The sequence below is a fragment of the Drosophila novamexicana genome, unplaced genomic scaffold (genome assembly GCF_003285875.2).
Source record: "Drosophila novamexicana strain 15010-1031.04,08,12 unplaced genomic scaffold, DnovRS2.1 tig00001636-arrow-arrow-pilon, whole genome shotgun sequence".
Taxonomy (NCBI): domain Eukaryota; kingdom Metazoa; phylum Arthropoda; class Insecta; order Diptera; family Drosophilidae; genus Drosophila; species Drosophila novamexicana.
In genome coordinates this window covers 394,836-407,263 of record NW_020824872.1, presented here as the reverse complement: position 1 = coordinate 407,263, position 12,428 = coordinate 394,836, and the positions used below count along the sequence as shown (strand labels likewise).

At 37.0% G+C, this 12,428-nt stretch overlaps 1 protein-coding gene across 5 annotated transcripts; it reads left to right on the top strand.

The window, feature by feature from the left end:
- The first annotated feature begins 1,486 nt into the window (after window positions 1-1,486).
- LOC115768105 (guanine nucleotide-binding protein subunit beta-1) lies at window positions 1,487-5,187 on the top strand. Of its 5 annotated transcripts, none has more exons than XM_030712606.1 (4): window positions 1,487-1,599; window positions 2,386-2,598; window positions 2,661-3,158; window positions 3,222-5,187. In XM_030712606.1, exon 4 carries the CDS (start codon window positions 3,351-3,353, stop codon window positions 4,371-4,373), a length of 1,023 nt encoding a protein of 340 aa, XP_030568466.1. In that variant the 5' UTR covers window positions 1,487-1,599; window positions 2,386-2,598; window positions 2,661-3,158; window positions 3,222-3,350; the 3' UTR covers window positions 4,374-5,187. The 5 variants fall into 5 exon arrangements, with proteins under 5 accessions (XP_030568466.1, XP_030568467.1, XP_030568469.1 ...); XM_030712607.1 differs by lacking the exon at window positions 1,487-1,599 and having other exon boundaries at window positions 2,157-2,598; window positions 2,661-2,777; window positions 2,922-3,158; XM_030712609.1 differs by lacking the exon at window positions 1,487-1,599 and having other exon boundaries at window positions 2,157-2,598; window positions 2,661-2,882; window positions 3,059-3,158.
- The last annotated feature ends 7,241 nt before the right edge of the window (window positions 5,188-12,428 follow it).

Genomic DNA, 12,428 nt, shown 5'->3' with positions numbered 1-12,428 from the left:
CAGTCTACAGCTCTTAATTGCCACGAAGGCGCACAGCAGTACTTGCTCCCATTGTCATAACCCCTGAGACAATAACGATCAGTACCGAGCGCTCGTAACATAATAATTTGCCGAAATTAACACCCATCGCAGTCACTTTATATTCTCCTCCCAAGGTACTGATAAGGGTTCTTTAAAATAATTTGTTATTCTTATTCAAGGACCAATAAGAATGCCCAGCATGCTGCAAATGCTACGGGAGGCGCTTTGAAATTGCAAGCGCCTTTTCGAAAACATATTCAAAGATTTTAACAAAATGTTATAAATATAAAAGCTTATGTTTAAGTTAAGTTATATTTTACATAATTTTACGATTGTAATGCAACCATATGCATTTATGTATATGAAACGCCTCAAATGAGGGTACACTTTTCTTTTATTTATTTATGAAGAGCAAGTGATATACAATGTATCTTATTCACTATTGACTTCTAACTCATTTTCAGAGCTTCCTTGGTGTTGTAGGTCGTCGTACCGTACATATGTACTCCTCTGTTGTGACATTTTGCTCAATGCCAGTGTTGTGTAAGAGAAACAAAACTTCGGCCAATAATTCAACATTGTTGAAAGCAACAGAAATGACTTTATTTTCGAATTTCAGTACGTTTTACTTTTTTACTTTTACTTTTTGTATATAAATGATAAGTCCCAATTTCTGCGCTCCTTTATAGAGAGAAACAAAACTTTTTAATTTCAAAATCGCCATGGCATTCAATCAAAGTTGTATTCTTCTATAAAATATGGAAACCATTTGCTCATGTGCTTAATTGAAAATTTAAGGAAGTTTTTACGTTCTGAAGTAATATTCCCGGTCCTGCTAAAATACCTGTTAAAACATTTCCTGGAAATTTTTTTTTATTTATTTGCAAACGAAAGTTCAATCGGGTATGTACTTTTTCCAACGCTTACGTGGTGATCTTTACAAATTGACAACTGGACAACTTGATTATATGGGGTGTAATACCTCCATAATCATTTTGAGGGTACCGTGGTAGGACTAAATATTATATTCGTGTATACAAAGGCATTTTGTGGCTCTGTTCATTTAGAAAAAAAAAACAACCAAGTTAGCTGTAATTCTTACAGCGGATAAATAAATAATATCGATGACAAAACGAGAGCAGCTTCAAACGTTTTCACGGGCTATCGAGCGAAACACAAAACGCAAAAGTAAAGTGTGACAGCAGTAAAAAATATTTGCAATAATTTGAAAATGTATTAAGTTATTAAATCAACTATGACTAGTGACGGAAACCTTCGTACATTTAAAACGTATGCATTTCCCACAACTAACAGTAAACGCTACTTGTTCGAAATCACATCCAGTGTTTTTGAATGTCGATGAAAACGCATCAATAATTAAAGCGTACATTCATGATACAGAAATTCGATATTACTATCGAGCATGCCTGAAATCTTTCTAGGTGTTGGCTATCATTTGTTAAGTGCAAATGAGAACTTGTGTTGAGATTGATATACTGTGAAGAAGCTGAAACTATTAGCGATTAGTTCAGGTTTAAATATCAACATACGGAGTTAACTTCATACATTTACTGAGCGGTTTGTTGTGTACACAATATTGTCAAGTATAAAGATATAAAGTAACCTAAAAACATTTATTAAAGTTCTTGATTCAAAGTGGTTTGGTGTGTGTGCTCACTATTAAAATATATTGTCACTGAAATACAACTGAATATATATAATAAATATATATATATATATAAACTATATATATAGATACAAATATACATATATACATAGGCATAGATATACATATATATTGTACATGCATTTATATATATATATATATATATATATATATATATATATAACTCATATATAGATACAAATATAAATATACACATAGATATAGATATACATATATATTGTACATGCATTTATATATATATATAAATATGTATATATATAAATACATGTACAATATATAAGTAGATCTGTATCTATGTATATATGACTGAACATAATTTGTTCATTTTACATATATCGTAAAATGTAAGTTTCGTTATATTTGTTGAACTTTGTGTTTAACTTATTTTATGAAATTAAAAGTAAGTTCGGAAATGTGTATATAAATAATTGTAATTTTAAATATTTAAGTATTTAGAATTGATTTTTCTCTTGTATTTCTTTCTCCCTCTGTGAATTTAATGAAAACCCACTTTCTGTTGGTGCGAATGGGATAAATGCTCACTTACATTAAACTATGCTTGTCGCACCGACACTGGTTACATTCGAACCTGCTTTTGCTGCCATATATACCAATACTCGCCACTATGAAACACTGGCTGTACTGCTTGCTCAAATTACTTTCCTCTTTATTGGCAGCGGTGGTGCAAAAATTGCAATTTTGGTGTACCAAAAAAAAAGGAAATCGAAAAAATCAAGCAGTGGGTGAAAATAGACGGACCAAACGAACGGCCATCAGTAAAAGAGAAAATTATTTTACTAGGCACAGTTAAGTGGATAGTTAAATATATTGGAGGTGTAAACGGAAATCTGCAACTAACCAAACCAGTGGATAATAGGCTGATGATTTTTGTGAGCAAATTTTATCTATCGCCATTCAATCCAATTAATAAGTTTTGCATTATTTATTATAGACAAAAAGAGTCAAAAGGAGGCTTATAGTTCACTGAAAAAACTGTAATAAGGCAATCGGCGTGCATCACAAACGTTGGGAATCACTGTAAAAAAGGGACACAAATACCACCGATTTGGTACGGAGTTCTAGGTTTTCAAATGCACATTCTTTCATGTGAATTAAAACCAAGAAACACTCATACTTCGCAAATTAATTAACTCGCCACAGCAGGCCAAGGCACGTAAGTGTTCCAAAAAATTTATGTAATTTTAACCAGCAGGAAAACACGGATAATCGGCGTGTACCAAAAACTTAGAATCGTATACTTTACAAAATTTGATCCTTAAAATCTGAAAACAAATCATCTTCATTTGGAAATATATTACCGGTGAATGTCCAACTAAGTCAACATTGCAGTATACGGTCTTGGCAGCAAGGGTGTTCCGGCGTACAAAAAACCAAGAGATATCGAGGAACACAGAAATTGATATATATATATATATATATATATAGAAACGTGAGTAGCTTTTAGAACATTTTTTATGAATATATTTCAAACTAACTTAAAGTACATATTTAGCTTTGAACCCAGAAATACATCAAGTTAAACAGTCCATTTTCTAACGACGTGTTAAGAAGTCCTAGTGCCACTACAAGTGCGAAAGAGATACAAATTTAAAGAAAGAACGAAACTTTCGAGAAAATTAAGATGAATGAATTAGACAGTCTAAGACAAGAAGCTGAGTCTCTAAAGAATGCGATTCGTGATGCACGAAAGGCTGCATGCGATACGTCGCTTTTGCAGGCTGCCGCTTTGCTAGAACCTATTGGACGTATACAAATGCGCACGCGACGGACGCTGCGCGGTCACTTGGCCAAAATTTATGCCATGCATTGGGGAAATGACTCCAGAAATCTTGTATCAGCCTCACAAGATGGTAAACTTATCGTTTGGGATTCGCACACTACGAATAAAGTGCATGCCATACCGCTGCGTTCTTCGTGGGTCATGACCTGTGCATACGCACCATCGGGAAGCTACGTCGCTTGCGGTGGCCTCGACAACATGTGTTCAATCTATAACTTAAAGACACGCGAAGGTAACGTACGTGTGTCCCGTGAACTGCCGGGCCATGGTGGCTATCTATCATGCTGCCGTTTCCTAGACGACAATCAAATTGTGACAAGCTCAGGAGATATGTCGTGCGGTCTTTGGGACATCGAAACTGGCTTGCAGGTTACTTCTTTTCTTGGCCATACGGGAGATGTGATGGCCCTATCCCTGGCACCGCAATGCAAAACCTTTGTCTCAGGTGCATGTGATGCGTCTGCAAAGCTATGGGACATACGAGAAGGTGTTTGCAAACAAACGTTCCCCGGGCATGAGTCTGATATCAATGCAGTTACTTTCTTCCCTAATGGACAAGCCTTTGCGACAGGATCTGACGACGCAACCTGTCGTCTCTTTGACATACGTGCCGATCAAGAATTAGCTATGTATTCACATGACAACATAATTTGTGGTATCACCTCCGTTGCGTTCTCCAAAAGCGGTCGCCTGCTATTGGCGGGGTACGATGATTTTAACTGTAATGTATGGGACACAATGAAAGCAGAGCGCTCGGGCATTCTAGCCGGCCACGATAACCGTGTTTCATGTTTGGGGGTTACTGAAAATGGTATGGCAGTAGCAACAGGATCGTGGGACTCGTTTTTGCGCGTGTGGAACTAAATATCGTGCACAACGCGTATTAATGGGTGGGGTAGGGTCAACGTGGCGGTGATTGCGTGCAGTCAGCGTTTAGCAGTAGCGACAATAACAACAGCAGCAACAAAAACAAAATCCCCTCAAATAAAGGTGAAGATACATACATATTTCGCAGCAATAACATTTTTGTGCTCTGATATCAATGGTTCCATGTTACTGTTATTTGGCGAAACGGGGACAGTTTAGTTGGACCGCTTGATGTAGTAATGATGCAACCGCGATAATGAGGATGGAACACGGCGTTAACTGCAACGTAGACCACAGCAAAAACAAGAACTTTATATACAAATTATTTATATTGCTATATACTTATTATACTTATACAACAAACCAAAACACAGACACAGCAACATACAACTAGACATACACACATACAAGTATATTATTAGTGTAAATGAAAAATACGAAACAGATCCCATACTGCGCTGTCGCTGATAGTCAGTTGTGTTTAGTCAGAATTCCGGTTAAAGCTACAGCTAAAAGTACGTAAAATTAGTTCAAATCGTCTACATGTCATATATGGGCTGAGACCTTCGCTATATAGTAAAAACAAAATGAGTGTGCACCATGTTGATTACTATGATAGCACTAGCACGACAATTATGGTAATACTACTGTAATATCCGTACATATGTATATGAATAACGGATGATTCGTCAGTCTCATTTGCCAGTCATCAAAACAAAAAATTCTTACATGACTACATACACGACAGAGAGTTGGTCATAATGAAGCAGAGTCAAATAAAATAAAAGCATTTACAAAAAAAAAAAAAAAATCTGGTAGAAAACATAAAAGCTATAAATTACAAAATGTAATTATTGAAGAAATGAAGAAAATCAGTAAACAATACACTTTATAAAACATTTTTCTTATAACGTTTAAGTCCTTAATTTATATACAAACAAAGTAAGAATGATTTAAATAACATACTTATTAGTGAAAAAAAAACTATTTACATATTTAATTGACGGCCATATAAGCTACAACAATAAATGAAATAATTAACTCTAAAACCTAAAGAAATTTATAAATGTTTAACGAAATCTTAACATATAGACTAACAGACGAAACGGTCGTGAATGTACACACTCATGCATAGCAAGTAGCAACATTACGTGTGAATTTTCAAACCTCGTGACCGGCACATTAACTTTATCAATTGTTACAGGATAAGTGTACTCGAGAGTTCATCATACTAAACTTTACCAGATGTGGAAAGGGTTGCAATTTAATATGTAGTTTGCTTATTGTTTGATCATAAGACACTAAGAGTTTTATATTATGACCTAAATTTCATCTGTTATTTTGTTTAAACATACATGCAACTTAAAAGCCATTCATATTTAACCGCTCAACGAGGATGGATAAAAACTTAAATAAAAAAGCACTTTTTTTATTCTTACTGAATTCAATATTTATGATTCCTAAATATAGCTGGAAAGGCTTGCACGACGAAACATACACAATGCTACGCCAAAATGATTAACAACTGGACCCACACGCATTACAAAAGTAAACATAAATCGTTTAATTAGTAATTACTACGGGAACAGAATTTACAAGCTAATTTATAATGTTTAACTGTTACACTGAACTGTGGGTATCCTCAATTATCTCACAATCCAACTCAATTAAAATTTAGTTACGATAAATGGCAAAAACAAAAAAAAAAACACCCAAAAAGCACTTGGGTGGGTATTAACACAATTCGAAATCTCACAATTTGGTAAAACTGTATTACGGTAAGTGGCATTGTGTATAATGTTTACATTTTTACGTGCATAGCAGTTAAAATTTCATTAATTAAATTTTACGTTAACAAAAAAATAATTAAAAAAAAATAAAAATGTTAAAGTATTTAAGTTGCATTTGACACAAGTTTCGACAATGCATTTAAACTTAAGATAATGCTATAGCACAAAGCTACTTGGAATGTTTTTTGGTTAATATAAAAAGCATTAGTCCTTGTTAATTTCTAAATCTTAATACATATTTATATGTTTATATATACATTTTAATATACCTGTTATACATATTTATCTGTTTTATAGGTATATATTTCTATATACATGCAATACATTCTTCATTATGTTTATATGTATTTGCCACAAAATAACATGCATACGTACAATGTACTTTTATTATGATTTATCTTGTGTACAATTTAACCAAAATCAAAAGTAATAAATACAATTATTGTCTGTAATTAGCTGAATTCATCAAGAAAGAAAGTATACCAATAACAAACAGAATGCGTATGGTATTATCAATAAACAAATAGATATGCAAAAGTAAAATACATGTTCATGTTAAAATTAAATTAAAAAATCAAAAATACATTTTGCCTACATACATACATATGTACAACTTATGTTGAATTGAGTTGGAATTTTTAAACAATGCGAATGAACATTAATTTTGTTAAGTAAACTTGGATCCTACTAGCTGCTTGAGAATTGCCTAAGTTGGTATGTCGTCATTGAAAGGGTGAATGAGGAATAGTGATGTATATGAGGCATGTAGGTGTTTAGGTGGTCGAGTTATATGAAATAATGGAAGGGTTTGCCACGTCGTTGCGAAATTCTTGAATTGTAGCTCGTTATCGTTGGTAAGGGTACCTAAGCGTTGGCATGTGTGTATTTAAAATATTTTGGACTTGCTATTCGCTATACGCATACTTGCATATTTTATATATGAATAGAACAATTTATGCGTTTGTGTGCCTGTTGGTTGTCTGCCTGCCTGTCTCTTGCAAATTTTGACAAGATTTGAAGGTTTAGTGATTTCTGTATTTCGGGCGCTAAACACACACACACACACAAACACACACACACACACACAAACAAACATACACACACACACACACAAATGTGTGTCATGGGCGCAAAAGAAAATTCATTATTAGCACTCGTCTGACGCACGCCCTTCCTTTTTATGATTTCGGGTTTGAATTGAATAACTTGGCAGGAGGCGAGCAGCAGCGAACAGACTCAGTCCAGAGGCAGCTCCACCTATAATAGAGTTGAAGTTTTTGTACTCTTCAAAATTCAAATATTTGCTTGTGTCACAAAATATTCGATATTCATTTTTTATACCCTGAACCCATTGAAAATTGGTAAAAAGGGTATATTGTATTTGTGCAAAATGCAAATGTATGTAACAGGCAGAAGGAAGCATCTCCGACCCCATAAAGTATATATATTCTTGATCTGCATCAATAGCCGAGTCGATCTAGCCATGTCCGTCTGTCTGCCCGACCGTCCGTCCGTTCGTATGTATGAACGCAAGGATCTCAGAACCTATAAGAGCTAGAGTCTTGAAATTAGATATATGTGCTCCTAGTTCCCGCGCAGATCGTTTTCGATAATCGATAACTTACTCCGTTTCCAAGCAATCGATAAGAATCGATATCGACATCCTGTTTTTTTTTTTTTTAGCAATTTTGGTAAATAATAAGAGCTAGAGCCACCAAACATGATATGTTGCTTCTAGAATATTATAGATATTTCAAGTATCTTTCATTTCATACCTATCGCCAACCCCCTCGCTATCACCCCAGAGCTATAAATTAAGTTAATAACCCAACTTTTATTGCCAACCAATTTAAGCCACAATTTAAATGCAATTGAGTTTTTCAGAATACACAAATATTCTATGGTACAATAAGATATAGCACAGAAAATTTCATAAGAATCGTTGAAGAAAAAACAAAAGTTATATGCAACTGCGCAATTGAATGGGGAAGCAGCTTTAAGAATTTCTGTATACATGTACACACACACATTCATGCGCGCCTGTTTCGCATTCTAACAGCATGGTAATTGCGACGTTTTTCTGTAATGCTATTTTAGTTCCTATTTTTATCATAAGTACTTAATTATTGGTGTGGCTGCTGAGTAGAGGCATAGCAAGTGGTGCGGTCTGTCGCGAGTTCAAGCCCTACCGGGGAAAGTATTATATATTTTTTTTTTGCAGGTGTGGCTGTTGAGTAGAGTCGACAGCAAGTAGTACGGTCAGTTGCGAGTTCAAACCCTGCCAAGGGAACATTTTTTTTTAAATTTATTTGGTGTTGAAATAAGAGGGTTCAGGGTATTCCCTAGTCGGGAGCTCCTGACTAGAACCTCTTACTTGTTTATGTATATATTTATGGGAAGGAAGCAACCCCAAACTTAATTGCGTCTCCCGACCTGTCTGTAAAATTAACAAAAATATAGTCAAGTGCATACCTAAATAATATACTGGTGCCAATTAAACAAAAAAAAAAAAAAGAAAAAAAAACATATCTTCTTATCGCCCCTTATCACCCCAGAGAGCTCGTTAGGCGGCGTTAGGTATTTAAAAGCGATTTACAAAACCAAACCATAAATATTTGTTTCAGCATCATATACAAATTATTAATTAATGTATGTCCTGCGATTTAACACAATGTTATCTTGGGTAAGTTGCGTTGATCCCGCGCTGCCCTTGATCCAAATATGTTCTCCTTGATCCGGTAATATTACTGAAGATTATGTTTTGGAAGTTGACTTCTATTGCTGGCCTTGGGCTCGGACAATAATGAATGATAGGTTTCATCGGCAATGCCGGACCAGTATATTTATTTCAGCGACTTATGTGTTGCGCGAATCATATAAAACTGAACTATTGGGGTTTACAATAAGTACGATTGTGCCCTAAGCGACAATGCATCACGCCACAAAGTCATGGTCGGCAAGCCGACTCAGCATTCTATATGAATATGAAGTGTCAGCATACCACTGTTGGTCGTTCTTAGCGCAGAGCGCTGAACTCGAATGTGGCGCATCAGCATTATTCATGCAAAGCTACTTAATAACTAGGGCACTACATTGTGCAATATTTAACTTAGTTGTTAACTTACATACATATATGTTTCAGGACGAGTGACTTGCATGTAAACCTAATAAAATTAAAATTAATTAAATTTAAAATATTATTGTACGTTTTGTCTGCAACGGCAACTAACAACAGCCTTTGGTGATGTCCCTTAATTGTCTCTTTTGTTTGCATAATATGCAAAAAATCCTGTAAAAAGATACGTTTTCTAAATTTATTGTTTATTTTCATAGTTATAGTGAAAAGAATGTCCGGCTTATTGGTTGTTGATGGGGATAGGAGAAATGACAGCCGACGTAGGCTGATGTAGGCCAACTAAGTAGCTAATATTGACATGGATCCAGATAAGCTAGACATTCTGACCGATAAATGCCTGTCATAAAACCCTTTAAATTAACATTTTTACAATGTCAATAATCATAAAAATATCGCTTGCAATTTTTTCCGTATCAAGTGCAAACGAGCGACAAGTGCGGTTCACCTGTTTTCATTGACTGTTCACTCATTTGTGCCTTTAGCGGACGCAAGCCCACCGAGCAGCAATGTCAAAAACAGAAAGACCGTGCCCGTCCCCCAAATTTACGCAGCCATTGAAGAGAATATCTCTGGCTAACGACAAACCCTTGATCAGATCATTTGCACACATTTGTATGTGTGTAGATGTGTCTGTGTGTAGAGCTCGAAATTCAGAAAACCCAAAAACTTCAAATCTTGTCAAAATTTGCTTCGGGCAGGCAGACAACCAACAGGCACGCAAACACATAAATGTTTTCATTCATATAGAAAAGAGTGTAAGTGTGTGTGCTTGGCAGGCCCAAAAAGTTTTCATGCACACATGCCAACGTTCAGTTACCCTTACCAACAACAAGCATGGAAAATAGCAATTTTGCACGTGAACAGGCTAAACCCTTAAATAATTCATACAACTGCTTACAAGTTACAAGTTCTCAGAATTCTTCGATGCCGATGATGGATTACCCTTGCAGAAATACGATTTAGATATTTTTTATTCTAAGCAAAATAGGTCCCCGCAGTAAACAACAAAATAAATAATATAAAATATAAATATTTTATTTGGGTCATCATTCGTTGCTATATCAGTTGTTTATAGTAATGATACTTTGACATTTTTCACAACATCAGGCTTTTAATGTTCAGACATAAAAATTAAAGAAGGAATAAAAGCCCAGGCAAGGAAAGCAAAACGTTTGAATTAAGGCTTCACGACACTATTACTCACATACCTGGCTAAAATGCTCTGAAAGTTTTGCAAGCATGCAAGCATTGCACGTACGTTAAACTGACATCGCCTCCTGCTCTGTTGTAACATTAGTAGTCAAAAATGTTAGGCAGTATTTGTACTGATCAATGCGCGAAGAACTGTGAAGAACGCTCTTAATAAAATATTAGCAATATGAATGCAGCAAAGCAGAGCTAAGAGAAAATGCCCATGCAGATTAATTGTAAACACGTCGTCCGTTTGTTTACAATAATCTGCGTGGTGATGTTGCATTTAATATTGTTGGTCGCATCGATAGCTTGCCTAGTTGATTGCGTTCTTTATTATCGGCCACGCCGATATCTTTTTGTCACATGAGCAATGTATCGGGGGTGAAGTCGGGCCCACAACGGCGGCCAATTAATTGAAGAGTGGCAATGCCCGGTTTACGATCCAAAGCGCTTAAAGGGGTAACGTAATTGAACGATCATGATTGGGCAACTGATTCGGTCTTAGCGAGATTAGGAGAGCGGATCGGATGCCATTGCTAATATCCTTGGTCTTCCTCTTGGCCGTTGACCTTAAAATGTAGCTGTGCATATGGAGCATATGGGCAGCAGCAGTGGCCACCTTTATATGTATGCGTCTGCGGTATTTCGGCACCTATGCCAAATGGACATCAGCGAGTTCGATTTTGTGATCGGTCTCCTTTCTCCTTTTTTCATGTCGGCCTCCAGTCACCGGTCTCTCTTGTATAGAATTAAAGTTAAAAATTAATCAAGACAACACGTATAGTACCTGAGACTTGAAACACCCACACACACACAGTTGTGATTGAACAGTTAGAAAAACGCACAGCGACTGGGAGCCCAGGAGTTATTTGTAAAGTTTTGTTTTCGACTAGTATTAGGATGGTAAGCCTTCTAGACGAGAGGGGTACAGTTTTCAAAAGGGGTTAGTATGGCTGAGGAACAGGGGTCGGACTGGGCTTCTGACGCTGACGGAACAGCGACAGATCTCGGCGAAGGGTCATCTGGTAGAGGTAGAGAAGGAATTGGCGCAACAAGATAGACCTCCACGGAAACTGGAGTTCCCAAAAGCGACTAAGGACTCACATCGGCAGCGAACGCGGCGATAGCTTAAGCCCATCAGATATATCTGCATGCTCTGCAGATGCGGTGCGAATATGCTTCATGGAGATTATGAAGGGCGACACGGAGCCACGAGACACGTTGTTGCGGGACCGCCATTACAAAGGAGCGAGAAGGGATTCAGCGCGAGACATTTTCATGCCGGTGCCACCGAAGACACACAGACAAGGCGCGCGAGAAGCGGAGTATTCATCCGCTAGGAACTGGCGTAATCCGTATAATCACCACTTCCGAGTAGATGATCGAAGAGCGGATGACTTTCAGCAAGAAGAACAAGACGCCAACGTACAAGAAACGGCATACCTGAAGCTCGAGCGGTGGAACGTCAATTTCGACGGCGAGGACGCAATAAATTCGATAGAGGACTTGGTGTATCGGCTGGAGTTTCTGCAGAGGCAATATCAACGCTCGTGAAAAGAGGTTTTCTCCTGTTCCTGACCGGCCGTGCCCATGAGTGGTAATAGCTGCATGTGCGGCATTCTAGTGTCGATAGCTTGATGCAAATGCATCACGCTCCCTTAGACAGCTTCCGGGGCTATCAGACGGAGCATGATGTGATGCAGGAGCTACTACAGAGAGAGCAACCAACGAAGGGGTGGATGATTACATCCACCACATGCGTCAGCTCGTCGCGCGGTTCCAGAAGCCACTAAGAGATCCCGAGCTGGTGAAGATTATAAAGCGTGGTTTGAAGGAGAGTCTGGCAAAATATATCTACGCTATAGAATGTACTCACCGTGGATGAGCAGCGCCAAGAGTGCATGGAAGTGGAGAGGCACATTGGTCGCAGAA